At 47.4% G+C, this 21,438-nt stretch overlaps 1 protein-coding gene and 1 long non-coding RNA gene across 2 annotated transcripts in view; one reads left to right on the plus strand and one right to left on the minus strand.

Moving 5' to 3' along the window:
- Positions 1-1,605: 1,605 nt before the first annotated feature.
- On the plus strand, positions 1,606-20,728 carry LOC142573214 (uncharacterized). Its single transcript, XR_012826248.1, has 4 exons — positions 1,606-1,786; positions 2,373-2,538; positions 3,728-3,826; positions 20,303-20,728. It is a non-coding gene; the product is annotated as an uncharacterized LOC142573214 (long non-coding RNA).
- The window catches only part of LOC142573206 (uncharacterized), a 154,739-nt gene continuing 153,091 nt past the window's right edge, over positions 19,791-21,438 (minus strand). The window contains exon 3 of the mRNA XM_075682794.1: positions 19,791-20,696. Within this exon, the coding sequence (XP_075538909.1) occupies positions 20,442-20,696 (255 nt within the window). The 3' untranslated portion in view covers positions 19,791-20,441. The remainder of the gene's footprint in view (positions 20,697-21,438) is intronic.

A 21,438-nucleotide genomic window follows, 5' to 3' on the forward strand; every position in this document is an offset into this window, starting at 1 on the left:
CCTCCAACTCAAATACCAGCTAGATGCAGAAATTTCCAAAAGTACCTAGCCACTAATTCACCGACTGTGCCTTGAGACAGCATGTACCAAACATTTTCTATATCGTATAAAACGGGCTTTTTCTCAGCCTTGCTCATGTAGCAACGACAATGAGGATGTTCGCCATCTACTTCTCGAATGTCCCAGACGCGCGACGCAAAGACGGCAGCTGGAACAAGAGCTACACTTCATTGATCCTCACCGACCTGTCTCAGTTGCAAGATTACTGGGCCCGTGGCCATCGAAATTGCGCAGCGAAAAGCATAGAACGCACTCGAACGTTTTTTCGAAGACACAGGCATCCTTAACAATTGCTAGATATCGCACTGAATAGTCACACGATGTATACTACAACTTGCTTCTATTGTTTGTAATTATTAGCGCTTGTATATTACGTGGTATACTCTTTTGTATTCTCATCTGTTTATATGCTCATCACAGTCGACATCACCGCCACTTGTATGTGTTTGTGACTTTGTTTGTGACAGATTTTTGCGGATTTCGTGTGGCTGCTTTCTTTCTTCTGATCTAGGCTGCGCAAGTTTCACGTCGCTGCTATTTCTCCTGGCTCAGGCTTTTCGCTGCATGGTGGCAACGCACTACATATTTTAAAGTAAGCGTGATTAAATTCTCCATGTCCTTGTTATGAAGCGGACGGCTGCCCTATAAAGGTACGGCCTCACTTGCGCAAATAAACGTGCGCAAGACGGCGCGCTTAAAAACGCGCGCCTCGTTTCGAGGGCCACACCACTATAGAGGCTAGAAAGGTTCTAACCTTCTATATAACCTTCTAGCCTCTATAACACCACTGCACGTTCGCGGTCGCGAAAAGCAGCGGGCAGGCGAGAGTTCTCGCCCTCTCTCGAGATGCCTCGGGAATGACAGTGCGGGAATGAAGCCCGCCATACGCGCGCTGGTCGGGCCCGCCGGTGACAGCATTGACCGCACCTCCCACGTGACGACTTCGTCGCCTGTGATTGGCTCACTCGGGTTTGCGGAAACGCGGCGCCACAAAAAAATGTGTTCGAGACCCATCCTCGCACTGCAGAGAATTCTGGCCGCGAAAGCAGCTTTCGCGGCGCGCGTTTTTGAGCGCGCGGCTTTGCGCGCGCTTATTTCCTCAAGTGAGGCCGTACCTTAAGGCTGACTTTTGTACCAGCTGCGCACATGCACCATACATTATCCAGATGGTGCTGCAAGTCTTTCATTTATCACCTTACTGTCGCTAACATTGACCGCTGGGGTTGCGAATGAAATCAAGCATTTTATCAGTGGGTGGAGAGTGGGGCTAGTTTCGGTACCGGCAATTAAAGCGTTGCCATGACACTGGTAGCCAAATAAAAATTCAGTAACTTTTGCATAGATGGCCGTAACTTTTCAACCTACACAGCAATAAAGTAAAGCGATGCAATTATTTGCCGAAATAAAATGTTTCCGTCTGTTTTCCTTTTTAGCGTCCTATATCTTTATTCGGTCACTTTATTCGTTGTGCCACCGGGTGGCGCTTTCGCTCTTATCCCTTCTGCTGCCATTCTCTTCGTTTGCTCCTGCTGCTTTCTGTGCACGTGCATGTTTTTTCGTATGCTCTGCAGTTAAAAACTTTCTTTCTGTGCCTTCGAATGTTCCGGCCATGTCGGAAAAACTGAGGACAGGATAGAAAGCTTGCTGCGCGACTGTGCACATGTGATGTGGTAACTCGGGGAGCAACACAAGGTCGAAATATTCCCCGTTTCCCAGCGGACCACAGGTAAGCACACTTTTTGTGCAGTTGTTATGAAGAAACAAGCGATGTGCTTATGAAAACAGCTATAGGACGAAACAAAAGATCTTCCGCGCTTGTTTTCAAGTGAATATCGTTTTTGGTTTGGCGCGGCGCATTTTTTGCGGTGTGGTAAGAAACTGAAGCTACTTGGCCGATTGATGCCAGCTGACGCGCAGATGGAAATTTCGTTTCGGTATGTGTTAGCAGTTGCTGTTCATTTTTTCCACGAGCAGGTAACTTGCAATTTATATCTGCCGAAGGTATTTGAATGCTTGCTGCACAAACTGGTTAGGCTGGAGAGCATTCCAGTGACCAGGATTTAATTACATTGCCCCCTTTCAATGGTCACGAACACGGCAGAAGTAAAAATAAAATAAATTAAGTAGCAGTCACCGCTTGTGTTTTGAATTACAGGAAGTTCGAGTTACCTATGTGACGACATAGGCTCGCTTCACTTTTCAACCTATGTCTAGGTCAGAAATATTTTAGTCGCTTCTTCGTACTCTCAACTTTGGTTTCGCTTTTAAGTGTTTTTTAATCATGACCACGCGGTATTTTGCCCATTTTTCAGGTGTGACATATGGCGAAATTACGCTAAATGGGAAGTCTTGGCGGGGCTGACATGAGAGCACATGTATAACGGCTACGGCCTCATATGAATTAAGGGACTACGCCGATCCTGCCGTGGTCGGCTGTGCCGACTGTTGAAGTGGAAGAGCGGACCCTGATCAATGAAGGTAAGAAAAGCAAGTTATTAGTGGTTGTAGAATTGGTTTCCAGTAGAACGTTCTGACACGGACAGGACGAGACGACGACGCGCACGTCTTTTCCTGTCCCTGTCAAAACGTTCTGCTGGAAACAAATTCTGCTATCTACAACCAACGAGCTCAGGCAAGCACTATTTATTAGTGGCTGCCAATCTGCGTTTCTGTAGTCCATTATTTTCGTACAAAAACCACTTGACAGGGGACGGCGCAAGTGTCATGAGTACGGCCAGCGCTGTCTTTTCCTCGTCGTTTACTACGGCGCCGGGTGCCATGTGACGTTACGCAGCGAAATTTTCTCCGCGTGCGCCACGAAACCGCGTGCTTGTCAGTTTCTCGTTATCGCTTGCTCGTCTACGGTGCGTGATGTTCCCGATTATAGCAGAAAGTAAAAAAGCCGAACAGTTATCGCTAACAACGAGCGAATTCATGTTCGTAAAATGCCACGCCTCGCTTGGCGCTACAGCATACGGCACGGCGAAGCCAGTTCTTGCCGCGCGCTGCCCTCTTCTCCCTAAGCTTGGTTTGCTGCTAGCAGAAATTCTTCAGGAGAAAAAGTTCCAATGCTCAGTTGTCCAGCAGCTTTAAACTATTGGAAGTTTGTTTTGCTTTTGTGGGTATTTTGCAGAAAAAAACAAGCCAAGGTAAATAGAACGCTCAGTTACCTAATCCTTAACTAGGTGAATCAAAACTTTTATCGATCAAGAAAACTAGCTCTAAAAACTGATGCCTAGTATTCTCAGCCATCTATTGAGACTTGACACGTTACATATAGCAGCACTAAAACTTGGAAGATTGCTTATTAAATTTTGGGGGCGTATTTCTACTTGAAATCCTGCAACCAAATATAATGAGAACTAACCTGCATGCATTAGAAGTACTATTTTACGAAGACAACTCCCTTTCTTTTCCCATGCACTACAAATTGATAATGAACGGGCTTTTGATGTCGTGTTTCGATTAACGTGAAGCGATGTCATATGGCACGCATGTGTTGCCAATGGAATTCGCTTTACAGTGAAACATGACACTCAAGCATAGGCAGGGCGCTGCGCTTGTCTTGCGTGCCTGTGTGTAGAGTTCCTTCACACAACGCGCAACTTCGGCGAAAATTTGCCAACTAGCCTGACAAGATGTTCTGGTTATGTATCTGTTTTTATAGGTTCTACAGCATCGCAGCGAGGCCAAAAGCGGAAAATATACTTACTCACCAGAGACCGTAGGCGTCATCAACCGACTGAGAGATGATACACAATTAAAGGTATCGCAAGTCAGCGAAGTTAAAGAGCTGCCGAAATATTACCACGAGGGAAGCACTAGAGAAGTTAACGCATCATGTGAGCCCAGAGTTCTACCAACTCTTGCAGTGCCAGGTGACGCTCTATTATCGCACGAGGAAGAGAAGGACATAAAAGAAATGTTTTCTGGAGCACGTTGGTGTGGTCGCGCAGTTGTGCGATGTGTCCACTGTACTGAAAGATAAGCTAAACAGCAGTGTATTATACGAACTTTTTTGCTCTAATGAGGGTCGCATAGACCTGCTGCAGTAGTTCTGCTGTGCGTGGCTTATGCTGCCCATAAATGACATCAATCTGGATCTCAAAAACAGCGTGCGAGAAAACCCGCTGCAAAAAGAAAGCCCCAAACGCTTGAAAATTAAGAAAAAATGTGTTGCTGCTATTTATTCTTTAATTCCTATAGCTCTTAGGGCGATCTCCTGATTAGCCTATCTTTAGAAAATATTTCGGTATATTTCAATATCTGCATAAACATCGTGCAACGTATTCCTTGTGCAGACAATCATTGCTCCCACACTTGCCCCCTCCTCTTCAAAGGTTATTACATAGCTACCATACATGGATCTTGGTATGCTAGAACCTTCTTGAGCTTCTATACTTCAGAAAAATTTTGCAAGTACTAATGTTGCTCGGCACGCTTGACTTCACTGGTTTCATTAATATGGCAGAAGTGAGAGAGGAGGGCGGGGCTCCTTTCGGCAAAGTCACGAATAATCTTAATAAGCAAAGAAAGCATGCTGTGCCGGGAACGAGTGTTCAAGAAAAGTTCAAATGCTTTCGCCTCCTTATTGTGTCGACACCGAAAGTCTCATGACGGATGACCTCCAGCCAATGATGACACTCGTAAGCTAGCTGTAACACCTGTCCTATGCTTCAAACAACTTACGCGAAACTGAGCCTATAGCCTCTGTTAAAGTGCGTAATGTACATTCAGCATATTAGAGGAAGGTCATGAAAACCTTTCAAAAGAGAATTGTTCTGAGCAGGTTGCCCTGATGCATTGAATGCAGCTGACTTGTGTTGCTTTTAGGAAATATTTTATCTCCCGAAGCTATGCATTCAATAATACCTTTGTGCATCACTCTGGCCTTGCCCCACCTCTCCTGACGATCAACCACCGATTGACACATGCATGCTTCTCCTACATTTACTGTTTCTCAACAAAGAACTTAGCGCTATTTGTTGTTATTGTCTTGGAACTGTGCCATTTATGCCTAGCTGACGATAGAACAAAGTACATTACAAATTTTAAGAAACACCTGCAATATGCTCGCGAGGAATTTCGTATTGATACTTTTTTTCGCAATGTTACAGATCTGAATGAAGCTCTAGTGGTCTTACGTATTGCATTGTGAAATACAGCCACATATGAAAAAAACTCAGTGCCTTTCCACTCTGTCAAGAAGGATGACGAGCGAAGTGGTGTATGTGGGCCCCTTAATGGCGAACTGCACCTCCGCCGCGGATCGGGTCGGCATTGAACTATCTTCGGGATCAGCCCCCGTATGGGGAGTGCTTAAGGCCTGCTTCACCTCAGCCGCGGGTCGGGCCAGTATTACACTATCTTCGGGATCGGCCCACGTATGGGGAGTGCTTAATGCCTGCTTCACCTCTGCCGCGGGTCGGCCCGGCATTGCGCTATCTTCGGGATCGGCCCACGTATGGGGAGTTTTTTGCTTACCACGCCAACAACGACACTAAAATTTCCATGGACTGTAGAGGTATACAGCTTCGCTGTAAAAAGACTATATAGACATTTTCAATATAATTCGCTGGATATTTATCAGCGCATTAGCACAAGGAGAGCTATGCGCAAAATTGACTAGGTATAGCATCTTGGTTTTGGACTAGGAAGTATACACGTTGTATGGAATAAAAAGTAAAGGTTTTATTACTGTTATGCGAGAAATGGTGGATCTGCTGATTTTTAGCTTCTTATTATTCACAAATAACTGTTGCTACAAAAATTGCTTTCGTAGAGTAGTGTTGTGCACAGAAAACAAACATGTCCTCTGTATCAATTTTCCGTCTATGAGAAATTGTAGGAAGCTGTCTTACGTATGTATGATCGTAGTACATAATGCGCCCACTTGTACTGACTAATGAAATACTCAGCTCTACATTATTGTATTGTGTATTGAATGTCTTGCTGTGCTATAGGCTGATAATAATATCAGTGAATAAACAAAATTTTTCTGGCTGCTTATGTTTTGCCGAAACAAAATAACCGTGTGGCATTGCATGCTGGCTTGCGCATCCTGAACAGGAAAAGATAAGTTTTCACAGATGCGTTGCACATATGTTCTAAGAAAAGAAAATAAGAAGCCAAAGCGTATTGAAAACAAAATCTGAAAGAGGAAAATCACGTGAAAAAATTAATGCAAGTGGTGTTTGTTTTCATTGGCGCCTGCAGTGAAAGTCATGTGCTCGTCGAACGCATAAGAGACGACAGGCGGGATGGCGTTTCTCCCTCGCGCATCAACAAAACCATTGCCATGGGAACAGGCTTAGAGTTTGGCCTACCAAGCAACAAGGGACAAATTGTCGTTCCTAACGCAATACCTGTTTACATCGAGCGTATACGAGCTGACCTAGCCGTGATTTTATCGCTCGTCAGAGGGTGACGCGACGAGCTTTGCCCAGCCCAAAGCCGAGGATTGGGTATGCTCATGCTGCCGTGTTCAGCGTAGTTTAACATTTGCCGATCTTGAGCGCTCGTGCTTCACGGTAAACGATCAGGTGTGTAATTGTGGATGTGAACCAACCTTCGCTCGCTAGGATGCTCTGGAGCTTTTGTCAACTGTGAAAAAGTCGAATTGTTTGCAATTTCAGAAAAAAAAATCTACCGTGGACAGTACGTGTGCGTTGAGGCTCAAGCAAGATCGCGCAATTAGGCAGTCTGAATGTGCAGACTACGCAATTATTAATGCGAGTAGACTTTAAAATATTGTTTTCTGCAGCGTAGTGCCATTCTGCTTTTGCAATTAGGTTATGAGGAAAGAGAGAGCGAGAGAAATTACATGAGAAATACAGGGAGAGTAACCGGAAAAAAAGCTTCCAGTTTGTTACCCTACACTGGGGGAAGGGGAAGGGGAAAAGAGAGGTAAAGAATTGCGGAGAAAGATGCGATAGAGAGGTCCCTTCCGATGCGGAAAGTAAATGATTTCCTGAGAGCGACGCCAAGTTACAGTCGTCAAAGTACTGTTGCTTCGGGTCGGGATTGTCCAGATGGAGGATGGAGTCGGAGAGAGTGATCAAAGCGGTTCAGACGTGTGCTGGAAACTTGGCGCGTCCCATAAGGACTGTGTTGTATCAATCGCATGCACGCGAAGTTTCCGTTTCTGCCACCTGTTATTTGCACTTGTTCTCGATAGCGAGATGGATTTCTACACGCCTTCTTCATGACCAGATCCAGCTGCATCTTCGGCATGCTCGTTGCCCATTATGCCACAGTGGTTTGGGAGCTACTGAAGCGTGACGTCGTATACTTGCACGACTAGGTGAGGCGGGGGCTCTTCAGTTTCTAGAACTAGTTGTTCCTAGGGTCCACGGCGTAAGGCTGAAAGCGATGAAGGTAAAGCTGCCTATGGTCCGCGAAAACACTACCGTTTCGGAGTGGTTCCTCACGGATCACACGATGCGTGCTACGAAGAGCAGTAATATCCGCGGCTGCCGATATATTGCCTGGTGGGATGCCTTAAACTTTACAGGGGTGATTTTCGCTGAAAAATTCATGGATCCCGCATATCCGTCCATGGTGGTTGAACCATTAGTGTAAAGATGGGTGTAGTCGTTGAATACCTCGTACAGCCGGAGCAGAGAGACCTGTTTAGAGCTGCGGTGAGAGCTGGATCTTCGTCCGAATTTTTGGTAAAAACAATGTTTTTCAGATTCGTAGCTGACCACTTACTTGAAGACGTACTGCGCTACTGGATCTTTTTTCTTTGACCGGAGAGCGTGAAGATCCGAGGGCACCTAAGCACTTCGCAGTTGTGAATGCGAAAGCATTATTACCCAATTGAACGCCGGTGAGTGTCCTTCGAGTTCTTCGCTGCGAGTAATGTTTTCGAGTTTTGCTGCGGGATACGTTATCGAGTTTTGCGATTAAATTGGTGCGGGTTAATTTTTCGTACAGTGTTTACGTTAGCATGCTGGCTGTAGACCGGAATCATTTGGACGATATTGCTGAGAAATCGAGGACGCCGCATTCCGCAGACAACCTGCGCGGCGAGAGACCGAGGAAGCAGCAGCTACCGTACGGCTTTGTTGGATACGGACCCTTTTCCTGGTATCACTCAAGTTCCCCGACCACATGCAATCGCCGTGGCATTCCAATTAGGATGCGCAGGGGCGCGTCTACCACGTTTCTGGACCTGTCAGACAAGTTGGCGACCCCCACCTCATGCGCCGCACGTCGAGCTATTGTCTCCACCCTTGCTTGACTTTTCCCGAAAGTGCAACGGAAGCCTGGCACGGTTCCAGATAGTTGATCTTATTCCCGAGCAAAGCTGTTTTGCAGCTCTGAAAGGTCGTTTGAGAACAACCCGTCTCCTCCGGCTGAGCGCTTGCAGGCCAGGAGGCAACGCCGGTGGCAAGTCACCCAACGGACAGTGGAGCCCTTGGAGCGACCCCACGGGCCGAATGTGACGGCACTTGCAAACCAGGAGGAACGAGGCATCAGCTTACAGCGTTTGGAGGTCATGGACAGTTACTGCGCGGCGAGCGGTGCAAGGCTGAATAGGTCGAAAAGTGCAGCCATGTACTTGAACTCCACTCCGTCCAGTCCGCAGCCCGTTCATGGTCTCCCCGTGAAAACGTGGCTGCGCATTCTAAGTTTCCAATTCGAACCAGACGGTCTCCCTCCTGAAAACTGGCAACAGGCTAAGGAGAAGCTTGAAACCAGGATTCAGGAATTCAGCGCGTTGTCATGCCCATTGACTGCTCGAGCGACAATTCTTCGCTCACTTCTGTTTTCCTTCCTGACGTATGTGGCGTGTGTGTCTCCTGTTCCAACCCGAACCAAGCTTATATCTTGGAGAGGGTCCTCTTTCGCTTCCTCTGGAAGGGGACAACTGGTTGTGTAGCTAGGCAGGTGCTCAAGTTGTCCAGGGATAAGGGAGGACTCGGAATTCCCGACCTGGGCATCGTGGCTACTGCACTACATCGCACTACTGCACTACATCGTGGACTGCACTACACGTCAGGTGGACCCTGGTTGCTCTTAACTCGGATATGCTCCTAACTCGAAGCTTAACTTTCTTTTTTCTTAGTACCCGACTCCGTTTGTTTTCGCAGAGCACATTTTCCCACTGTGTGCCTCGCTCAGGTTCCCCGTCTACCATTTATGCGGCGGCTGCCAACTCTCTGGTAAGCCTCCGCAAGGTTCGCCCCGGCATCGACGTATACTATAGTTTCAACTCCAATAAAACAATTAGTCGATATCCTTACCCCAGGTCTCCCCCCGCATTCCCAAAGGTACGATGTGTCCATCCCCAGGCCAAAGTGGAAGCTCATTACGGCCAGTTTCCTCTACGCTAGGCGGGCTACGTTCATGTACCGCTTGGTGCAAGGGTGCCTGCCGTTGAGTTACAGGCCCTTCGCAGCCCTCTCGGCTCGTGGAGTGTGCCCTTTTTGTGGCGGTCGCGAGGACTCGGTTCATATCTTTACGCAGTGTTTGCTTGCTGCAGCCCTTCTCCAAACGATTGCCAGTCTCTTTAAGCCCCCAGGTGTTCCATACCAGACGGTTCGATTTTTGCACCCTTTGCCTAATCAGGGGATCAACCGGTTCGTGCTTCTTCTCGCCGAGTGCTCATACCAAGTTTGGTAGGCACGCCGTGATGCAATTTTCGGGAGACGGGCGCCGGGCTTTCACGAAGTGCTTGCGAAAGCACGGAAGGAGGTCTGGTTCCATCTCACCCGGGAGCGGCATCGCTTGGGCGAGAAGTTTCTCGAAGTGCGGGCTCGTACTGCCGTCATTTTTGATGAGTCAGGTGGAAAGCTCTCCATTAAGTTATGATGCAAGCTAGTAAAGTCGCTCGACTCGACCGTGTGTGCCAGTCGATCTACGGGGTTTTGTTTGGCTCAGTGGAACCCAGAGCCGGAACCGGTGGTGGCGCACCCTCGTGTAGTCGCGCTGCCCCGCCGGTGGCTTTGGTGGTCTCCATGGTTGTATGCCGCGACCTCTTTTACGTCAAGGCAGTGCGAGGGTCAGTCAGGCTTGTGTGCTGTAAGACCGACATGGCCATTGGTGTGTTGAGCGCAGTAACTCAGTTGTGCTGCACCACAACAGCCACCTTGTCCGGGAAGGACCGTTGGCCCGAACAAAAGCCCCCCGCCCAGTCAGCCCGGGCTGAGGGGGAGCGCCGGGGTCAGTGTATCGGATGATGTGGGTTCATGAGTGCATGAGTGATTTGGCACCTCCGGGTGCCAAGTCCTCTTCCCATCTGACTACGGCGCCGGTGGCAAGTCACCCATCGGACTGTGGAGCCCTTGGAGCGACCCCATGGGTCGAATGTGACGGCACTTGCACGGGCGCCTACCATTGGAGGAAACTGACGACACCTGAGCGGGCTCGACGATTGGCCGAAAATGACGTGACCCCGAGAGACAGAAGGGGTTAAAAGCGAGAGACAGGGAGAAGAGACATTAATTTCCTTCATTTATTCATTCTTCTTGCCACGGGCCGCAGCGACCTATTTGCTGGCGGCCGTCGATGACTTTATGACTGCTCACTACTTTGTGTTATTACTGTAAATAAACCTTCTTTTCTCAAAATCCTCCTCAACGTCGGCCAATTCCCGCACTCAACGGCAAGATCTAATAGCTTCATGCAATAATTACTAGAGGGAACTCTGGCACTAGTGTCTACGGGAGCTGCAGGCGGGGCGATTCAGCCAGCAGGGGAATCATAAGTGGTACATGGATTCACCTAAACTTCGTCCGTCTGGCTTCAAATGGCTTCGTGACTGTAAACTCGTCATTTTCAACAAGGTACTGTGTAATAAATCATTACATACACATTATTGAAATTCTCGGACGGCAGGATTATAACACAGGAAGGCTAGCACGGAATCCCAATATTGAAACCCTTACGTCACTGACGCATGCGTCGACCATCGGCACAGAACCCCCATATAAATTTCTCGCGGGCAACCCAGCGCGTTTCGATTTGGCTATACCTCGACAGGCTGGACCGCTGCGATTAGTAGCGATTTCGCGTGTTCGGGGAATATCCTGCACATATAAACGTATAGATTGATCTGAAATTTAGGACAATGAAGGCAGATAAAGCTTAATAAACAAAGTCGTAAGAACGCCTGAATCCATAAGCACGAAGACCAAACAAATCATGTACTACCCATCATTTCCGTGGTGGCTGAACGATTGCAGCGCCAGAATTTCCTCTAGTAATTGTTGTAGGAAACTTTATGACAGCGGCCACCAAGGCCGGCAGGCGCGCACAGCAGCTAAGTCCAGTGGGAGAGAGAGAGAGAGAGAGATACGGACAGCGCCGGCTTCCGTGATCGAGACGTCGAGACGGAGGCACGCGCGCGTCACGCGACTGCCTCGCCGACGACGTCGCGTCGTCGTATCTGCTCCGTCAAGGCGCCCTGGTGACATGGCATCGCGGCGATGTCCTCTCCCCTCACGCAACACCTGGCGAGCTAGTACTACAGCAGCTGTTCCAATTCACCCGCTCTGCTTTGTCGAGGCGCGCTCGTGGCCTGACATTTGATGCTCTCGCGTCTAAAATTTCGCGCAACTGTGCACCGATATTTCCACTGTTATAATTACAGCGAAAATTCGTTTATTTGAGCGTCCTGAAAGAACGATGGACACGCGGACTAGCCACAGGGGACTCCTTTAGCCGAGCAGCAGAGAGAGAGAGAGAGAGAGAGAGAGAGAGAGAGAGAGAGAGAGAGCGCAAGGAAAGGAAATGCAGGCAGGCTAACTAGACGAGCGTCTGGTGCGCTGGCCTACGCTGGGGGTAAGGGAAAGGGGAATAGAAAGAGGAAAAGAGAGCTGCCGATAAGCTCACTCGAACAGCGCTGATGAGTACGACGAAAAGACTGAACTAGCCGAAATGTACGATACGCTGCTACCAGGCCCATACATTCAGATACGATGCACGAAGGTGCACCGCTCACAAGGTGCGATGCGATCTTCCTTGAAATGAAGCGGATCAAGTGCATCAGGGTCGTGGGAAATTTTCATTATACACTGAAGGTTGTAAAGTGCCTTTCCAAGAAACGTTCCACCACATGAATTTTATTGGGATAGTAATACAGTAAACTCTCAGTTGTACGAACGTCGGTTTATCGAATATTTCAGAATAACGAACTTTTTAAAAATCCCCGGCAGTTTTCTTATAGATTGTATGCAAAAATGTTTCACTTAAACGAATTTCGGAACAGTCAATATTTCAGTTTAGCGAACTCGCTCAGAGGACCAAGGCTTATTTTTACGTTATTTTTACGATCGGCAATGTAACGTCGCTGGCGCTACAGCGCCCCTGGGGCAAAGCGGCGGCGCGGAAAACGAACGGCAACGAGGCATGGCCTCCGAGATTGCCCGCACAAAACGAGCAAGCACGTAATCTCGGAGGCCATGAACAAAGTAACATCACCGAGCCAGTTTCAAGGCCTATAACTCTAGCTGAGGAGGTAGGGTACATTGGAAAGTTGAGAGACTTTGTGTCTCAACAGCAAGCTGTGCCAGAAGTGTACAAAAACATTCACTCCTTGGACAGTTCTCTTACTTCTTGTGCTTTAAATGTACAAGTGCAGAAGAAGATTAGATTTTTTTTTCTAAGTGAGAAAGGCAGCATTATAACTGTTATGAACCTTGTACTTGTTGATATGTACAAATTTCATTTCACACATTTCTAACACTATGGATGCCATGTCTTTTGCTCCATGAATTGCACTTCAAACTTTCGACTCTGTATGCCACGTCTTACGTTGGTCTAGTGAATATTCAGTTTAGTGAACTTTCAGTTAAGTGAACTATTTCCTTCGGTCCCTTGAAGTTCACTCAAGTGAGAGTTCACTGTAATACGAACACTAGATGTGCGTTCGCGCCGTCACCGCGCTGTACCGGGTAAGAGGGTATCTTGACGCGCGCTGGGGGGGGGGGGGGGGGGGTCTTCCTGTGCTCCCAGTAACCCGCTGGTCAGCTAACCTGCTGAATTTCGGTGGCGCGGCAGTGCGACACGCTGAAATGGAAAAGGGAGCGGCAGCGCGGGTCGTTCGCTTTGGGACCAGCGCGCGAACTCCTCGCTGAAGGCGCTCCTCATCACGCCAGCATTGTGACTGCTAGTGTTCGTGGTCATCCAGTGAACTTTTTTATGTGTGTATTTAAGCTCGTGACATCAAGCGTGTTCAGTTAGTAAGCGAATGTTTACTGCACGCATACACGCGCCAAAGAAAAAGAACATACAAAGGCAAGAAAAAAAAACAAATGTAAACAACATAAAGAAAAAGACATCAAAAGGAGCTGTTCGCGAAGTCTGTCTGGGTTAGTAATATTGGCGGTTGAGGCGAGCAGGTGATTCCAGTCACGGCAAGTTTTTGTAGAAATTGCTTATCTTTCTGCGCCATTATTGAACTAAGTTTCTCTGGTCATTCGGCCTCAGAATTGGCTTAATAGCTAACGCTCGCCGCTAGAGGTAGTAGCGATCGCACTCCAATTTGGTATGCTTCGCTCGTCATCATCTACAGTGACGTTCCTGTAATTTCGCAATGACTTGGTATTCAGTGGAATACGATATCAAGGATCTTTTGCTGTTGTGTAAACCTTTTGTATTTCGTTTAATGGATGTACTGTTTAGTTTCCCCAAGCTTATGCACAGCCGCAAAGCTTGCGAATCACTCAGAATTGCCCATCGAAAAGATCCTGAGTGTTAATATATGAAGTAGGGGGTGTGCGAATATTCGAAACTTTCGAATAGCGGATCGAATATTGTTCTATTCGATTCGGTCTTCGAATCGAAGTCACTATTTGTAAATGCGAATATTTTTCGAATACTTTTCGAATATTCAGATCATAATAATAATAATAATAATAATAATAATAATAATAATAATCATCATCAGCAGCAGCAGCGGCCTGGTTACGCCCACTGCTAAGCAAAGGACTCTCCCCGGTCATGTACTAATTCTACCCCGGTCATGTACTACCCCGGTCATGTACTAATTGTGGCCATGTTGTCCCTGCAAACTTCTTAATCTCATCCGCCCACCTAACTTTCTGCCGTCCCCTGCTACGCTTCCCTTCCCTTGGAATCCAGTCCGTAACCCTTAATGACGATCGGTTATCTTCCCTCCTCATTACAGGTTCTGCCCATGCCCATTTATTTTTCTTGATTTCAACTAAGATGTCATTAACTCGCGTTTGTTCCCTCACCCAATCTGATCTTTTCTTATCCCTTACCGTTACACCTATCATTATTCTTTCCATAGCTCGTTGCGTCGTGCTCAATTTAAGTAGAACCCTTTTCGTTAGCCTCCAGGTTTCTGCCCCGTACGAGATTATTGGTAAGACACAGCTGTTATACATTTCTCTCTTTCAGAACGTCAACTGCAGCCAATTAAACATGAAAATGGAGCAAAAATAGGGTAAATTTTTACGCCCGCGGGGATAGTATAGAGGTTTGAACTTGTGTAGTCGGGCAGGCGACGTCTCCTGGGTAGCCATACGTTAAAGACTATGGGCCACCAGCGCTGAAACTTCGCGTGTCAACAGCAGCGCCGTAACACAAAGCCTAGGGAGCGGTGGAATATACATGCTACGATTTTGCATCAGCAATTTCACCGCTCATTTTGAAGCGCATGTGTCACTTGCTGACTTGCCAGGCTACTGCCGTGCCAGAACGTAGCAGCACATGCGCTCCTCGCAACCCGTACGCCTATGGGCAGAGCTTGGCTGGGCGCATCGGCCTAAGCAAAGGTTAGTGCAATCGTTGAATATGCCGTGCGGTCTTCGTGACATCCCTACCTGACGGTGTCAGCTTATTTTAGTTACACGCTCAAGCCGCCGTAGCGTTTTCTAGCCAGCGCTGGTTCCCCATACAGCCTTTATTCGCGCTCGCCGAAGAACCATGTGTATGCGAAGAAACTACTTGTTTGCTTGTCCATTTGTGTTTTAATGCGTAAGCATTCTTTGGCGAGTACCCCAGCAAAATCTGTCACGCTAAATATGTAAACCTTGTATCTGCACAACAAGACGTAATTTGCGAAGTTAGGACATTTAATCGTTATAATAGTGTAAATGTAGATGATTGGTAGCATTGCGAGCGATAAGGAACAAATGAAAAAAAAAAGAACTGACCAGAGATAATTTTGTTGGCAAAGTCATGTCCGTAACGCGAAAGGCATGACACCCTATATACCTATATAGGGCTCCATAGAAAATGCATGGGGAAGCCTATGGTAGCGGTGGGATAACTGAAATTTGGCGGTCGGCCAACTTGAAATTTGGAGGTGGGCCAGCTCAAATTTTGGGTAGGATCAACTTGAAATTTGGGCGTGGGCAAACTTTTTGGAGGGTGGCCCAACTTCACATTCGGGAGTGGGCTAACTTACATTTGGAGACCTGACTGAATTTCCAGGTTACGTGAGAATAAAAGACCTAGACGGCTGGAAATGGGAAGAATAGGATTGCCCCATGTGTGAAATCTGATGAAAGCACTCAGACACAAGAGTTTCTGAAGAATTAGCAACTTTTGCAGGGCCGTTGTTACTTGCCCATACGAATGACACCAAAAAGAAGATAACGCTTACCTTTAACGTCCAAACGTGTATATCAACATACTCCTATCTTTTTTATTTGGACATCTTATACGAAAGCTTACAGTGCTGCCTTCGAGTCGCTGGATATCGACCATCTTCGAGGTTCTTGCCTGACGAATCTTTGCTATCAGTCCTGCGACGTAGACCACATGAAAAATCGGTAATCGAGATTAGAGAACAAAATCCCTATCCTGGCCGAGAAAGGACACCACCTTACATTTCAGTGGCTTCCTAGCAGACTTGTACGTAATAAGTTGCATCTAATTAATCACTAGCAATCAGTTACGTTTCTTGGTAATTTTGTAATTTAACGATTACTTTGTATACTCAGTAAATCTAACTTTAATTCAATTACTTTTTTCAGCAATCAATTACATGTAGCCAGTTACACTTTTGACAAAACAAGCTCTGACATGTGACGCAGCTTGGAACACCTAAATTGGCTAGAACTACAGAGACCGAAGGGATGAAATAATGTACATGGTTTACCTCCTACCTGCAATCAGCGTCCTGCAGCTGCACCTCTATCTCCTGAACATGGAACACTTGCAGATTAGCACACTTCTCTTGGAAGTGCGGCCTCTGAGCTTTTCTCTTATAGTAACTGTCTTTCCCTCTTTTCTGAAAGCGCTTATCGGCGGCCTTCATAGGCCATCAAGGGCTGCTGTTAAATTATTCTGCGTTTTGTGCAATTTATGACTCCTCTGGTATAGAGGAAAGCTTTTGGCCAATAAACGCACATTTTTCTACCTGTTTGATATTACGTGACTTATATGCACCTTATTAGTTACTGATACTTATTGCACGAGACGGGAAACAAACAACACAAAGAGAAAGAACACGAATAACGCTTTTGCGCTCAAGCTTGCTTCATGTTCCTTCTGTTTTTCGTGTAGCGCAATAAGTGTCAGTCCCTAATAATGAAGCAACTAGGCTATCAATATGCTCTGCTTATATACACCTATTGTGGGGATTTCATCACACGAACAGTATTCACCTTTCTATCTTCCATCCCCCCTACGCCACCCCCGTCTCTCAGTGTAGCGTAGCAAACCGTATTTTCGGTTCTGGTTAACCTCCCTGCCTTTCCTCCTCCTTCTCTTCCTCCCCTCCCTGAAAGCCATTTGAAAGTTCTAGCTCAGATATGCCATGATTGCAAAGGATATACAGTACAAACTTTGGACCTAAGTTACCTCTTGCTACGTCTGAACACGGCCAAGGGCAATAATTAGACGTTTACCACGAGGCAACCCCACCCATTCATCTGCGCCTATCCAGAAGTCAACGCCACGTTGACGCCGACAGCTGACAGGTCAGCAAAAGACCCCTCGACCTCGACCTGACAATATGAAATAATTGATGGAAAGAGCCAACGTGGGAACGACTTCGACGTCGGATTGCTAGGTTGCTAAATATGCGAGGGCGAAGGTACAACATTAGAGGCGGTGTTCGGCAGAATGGTGCGATATCGTGGGAGGGATATTGCGACCGATTCAACAATTGTGAGTGGCCGCGATTCAGTCATCAGATTCCCTTCTAGTCAGCTAGGGAAAATGGCGGTATTAAGCGCGGAGACTTTTGGGACAGTGAGAGGGGGATAACGTGTCCTGATGTGAACTGAGACGTTTAAGATGCTCCTATAAATGGAGTGTGCATCCGTATCTGGAGCCAGTGCAAATAATGTAAAATAAACTCTTTTTCCTTCATTCCTACTGCCAGACGTACTCGTCAATGGGCTTGGTGGATTCCTGGCCCGAACGCCACCTCGAGCCGCAATACTCTACAGTCGGCGTAAAACGGAAAGAGGGTAGGATGGCGCAACTTAAGAGTTTCCTCTTTTTCCCGTCGAAGTCGCGATTATTCGAAAACAAAAAGAGGGGGCGGGGGAGGGGGAGTATGGAAACGATAGCGACAACTGATATATCGCGCCTGCACTCAAGTGCCGATTGAGAAATATTCGATCGAATTACCTTCAGCATTTGTCATGCCTTGTTTATCGTCGTAAGACGATTTATCAAGATGAAGAAGGTCAGTTAATTGAAGCACCCACCTAAGGCGGGTAATCACTGCAGGAACCATCAAAGGAGTGGCGCCTTAACGTGTGCAACTGTTCGCCATTCGCGCTGGGGGGACGTCCAGGTGAGTTCTAACCGTGTGCAACGCGTCTGAGTAGGGAAATCCGCGCGGCACGCTAAAGCCACACTTGGGGAATAGTGGCAAGAAGTCTGTGGCGATGCTGCTCGTTACCGTGACAGCAGTGCGAGCTTCATGTGACAGAGGACAGCTGCTGCGTCTTTTTTCGTAAAATGTATCCGAGTTGACTCCTCAAAAGCCCTGGGCACCTGCACGCGTACGATTCTCACTAGCTACGTTTACATGGGCCCGATAAAGTTGGCTCGAGTCTGCTTGTCGGACTGAAAACCGGTTGTCGGCTTCATGTAAACGCTAGCGGGTGGGATCGAGGGAGCGTCGAGGCGAGTTCGGTCAATCCGCCTCCGAGGGGTGGGTTAGGGTGTCTCGACGCGCTCCTCCTTCACCGCTACGTAGAATAAACGAATCGAGGCACCCTATAGGGTGGTTGATTGTTGATTCACTCGACCAATACACTTGGCAAGATGTATTTAAGCGCAGTCGAGTCAGGCTGCCGGGTCAGCTCGACTTCTGACTCGATCCGCTCGCGTGGACTTTATGTGACTGAAGCTACTGCGCCTCACTCGTTAAGCAGAGCCATCATCATCATAATCATCATCCTGGTGACGCCCACTGCAGGGCAAAGGCCTCTCCTATACTTCTCCAACTACCCCGGTCATGTACTAGTTGTGGCCATGTTGTCCCTGCAAACTTCTTAATCTCATTCGCCCACCTAACTTTCTGCCGCCCCCTGCTACGCTTCCCTTCCCTTGGAATCTATTCGGTAACCCTTAATGACCATCGGTTATCTTCCCTCCTCACTACATGTCCTGCCCATGCCCCCCCCCCCCCCATTTCTTTTTCTTGATTTCAATTCTAAGATGTCATTACCTCGCGTTTGTTCCTTCACCCAATCTGCTCTATTCCTACCCCCCCCCCCCTCCCCTTAACTTTACACCCATATCATTCTTCTTTCCGTAGCTCGTTGCGTCGTCCTCAATTTAAGTAGAACCCTTTTCGGAAGCCTCCAGGTTTTTGCCCCGTACGTGAGTACTGGTAAGACACAGCTGTTATACGCTTTTCTTTTGAGGGATAATGGCAACCTGCTGTTCATGATGTGAGAATGCCTGCCAAACGCACCCCAGCCCATTCTTACTTTTCTGATTATTTCAGTCTCATGATCCGGATCCGTGGTCACTACCTGCCCTAAGTAGATGTATTTATTCCCTTACCACTTCCAGTGCCTCGCTACCTATCGTAAACTGCTGTTCCTTTCCGAGACTGTTAAACATTACTTTAGTTTTCTGCAGATTAATTTTCAGACCCACCCTTCTGCTTTGCCTCTCCAGGTGAGTGAGCATGCATTGCAATTGGTCCCCTGAGTTACTAAGCAAGGCAATATCGTCAGTGAATCGCAAGTTACTAAGGTATTCTCCATGAATGGTTATCCCCAATTCTTCCCAATCCAGGTCTCTGAATACCTCCTGTAAACACGCTGTGAATAGCATTGGAGAGATCGCATCTCCCTGCCTGACGCCTTTCTTTATCGGGATTTTGTTGCTTTCTTTATGGACGACTACGGTGGCTGTGGAGCCGCTATAGATATCTTTGAGTATTTTGACATACGGCTCGTCTGCACCTCGATTCCGTAATGCATCCATGACTGCTGAGGTTTCGACTAAATCAAACGCTTTCTCGTTATCAATGAAAGCTATATATAAGGGTTGGTTATATTCCGCACATTTCTCTATCACCTGATTGATAGTGTGAATATGGTCTATTGGTGTGAATATGGTTTTTACGGAATCCTTCCTAGTCATTTGGTTGACGGAAGTCTAAGGTGTTCCTGATTCTATTTGCGATTACCTTAGTAAATACTAAGCAGAGCCGCTGCGGTACAAACATGTGGCGCAAACGACGAGTCGCCGTCGCGTGCTCGTGGGCCCCGCCGACCTTCTACTGAATACAGTCAGCAGGGCGTGGACAAAGGACGACGCACGGTGCGAAAAGTATACTTTATTGATATCAACACACTTTTTGTTAACTATTTACACAGCAAGGAGATAAACTGGTTTAAACAGCAAAACAAAGGCGTAAGGCACGTTCCCACAAAACAGTAATATGTTTTTTTTTTCTCAAAACATTAACAAAATTGATGGCGCCGTACCTTTGTATGCACATTACGCAAATATCACTTTTACAGCTTACGTTTCTCAACAAGAGAACAAAAAATATCCACGAACTAACATGCACACACACACACGTAGATATACCTATACACCGTCTGAAAGCGGCCGTTTAGACCGTGAAAGAGGGGCTGGGTGATCCAACGATCCAACAAACGTACATCAACGACATCGGCTTTTGTACAAGGAGGGTTGTGCCTCGTGCGCACGGGCAAAGAGAGTGCGGGTAACTGACGCTTGTAGATGTAGATATGGTATATATGTATATACATATATATGTTATTTCTGTATGTGTGTATATATAGTGTTCTTATATTTGATTCTCTTTTAACAGGCTTCAGAGACCGTACATTGAGCTGAGTCGCGGCTGAAGAGCGATTCAACCACATCGGCGAACACTGCGCTGAGAGCGGAGCCCTGCAGCGGCTCGCAGAGGCCACGTGTGTCGCAGCACCGTCCGAGGCAGAACACAGTCAGCTCCTGGCGAGAGTTCCTTCTTTTTTTCTCCCTCCCTTGCACCGAAAGGAAAACGGGCGCCGCCGCTTTTTCTGAACAGTTGGCTTTGACACCTGCCCGGGCAGTGGGCGCTGGAAACACAGAACGAAGGGGCAGCGCGCGGCCGGGTTATCGATGGGGCGGTCACGGTGGTCACAGATGCGGGTGCCACCCGCGGCATCGGGCAAGACAGCGAACGGGCCGCAAACACCCATGCCGCTGGGAATAAGACGCTGGAAAAAAAAGATAAACGTGTACACAGTAACTGATGACCTCACCTTTCTTGCCAGCGAAAAGCAATGCAGAAGGAGAGCACAGAACAAAATGATTACGCAGCTTGAAAGCGCGTTGCAACTGCCTCCAAGTTCCTTCGGCTTTCTCATGGCGGCCCTGTTTACATTAATCCACCGCAACGTCGTCCATTCTTCTTTTTTAATGGACAACTCCAAAATACGCTGCTTTGAACTTTCATATGTTCCTATCCGCATTGCGGATAGGAACATATGGTCTACGGGGATAGGAACATGCGGTGTACGGGGCTTAACGATAGACTTTAAGAACGCCGCCCACTACCGCTAAAGTGTACGCGTTTTGTTAGTGCTCGTCTCGCTTTCTCTCTATTTCCCCCTTCCGCTCTCTTTCTCTTTTTATCCCCCTTAAACCTTCCCCCGTGCAGGGTAGCCAACCGGAACTATCTCTGGTTAACCTCCCTGCCTTCCTCTGTATTCTCTCTTTCTCTCCTGGGAGTAAGCCATGCTACTCTGGAATAACGTATAGGCAATGAGAAACATAGATACCGAAAAGACGATTCTTGACAGGTTCGTGATTGTAGCGCTCCATTAAAATTTAGTTGAATGTACATGTGACCACAAATTAGGGACATGAACAACTAGCACCCTTAGCAGACGCACACAAGCTGGAAACAGCGGAGGTGTTCGCGGTAAAGCGCCGTTTCACTTAGATGAAGTGCTTATT

This window comes from Dermacentor variabilis, chromosome 1 (genome assembly GCF_050947875.1).
Source record: "Dermacentor variabilis isolate Ectoservices chromosome 1, ASM5094787v1, whole genome shotgun sequence".
In the NCBI taxonomy this organism is placed as follows: Eukaryota; Metazoa; Arthropoda; class Arachnida; order Ixodida; family Ixodidae; genus Dermacentor; species Dermacentor variabilis.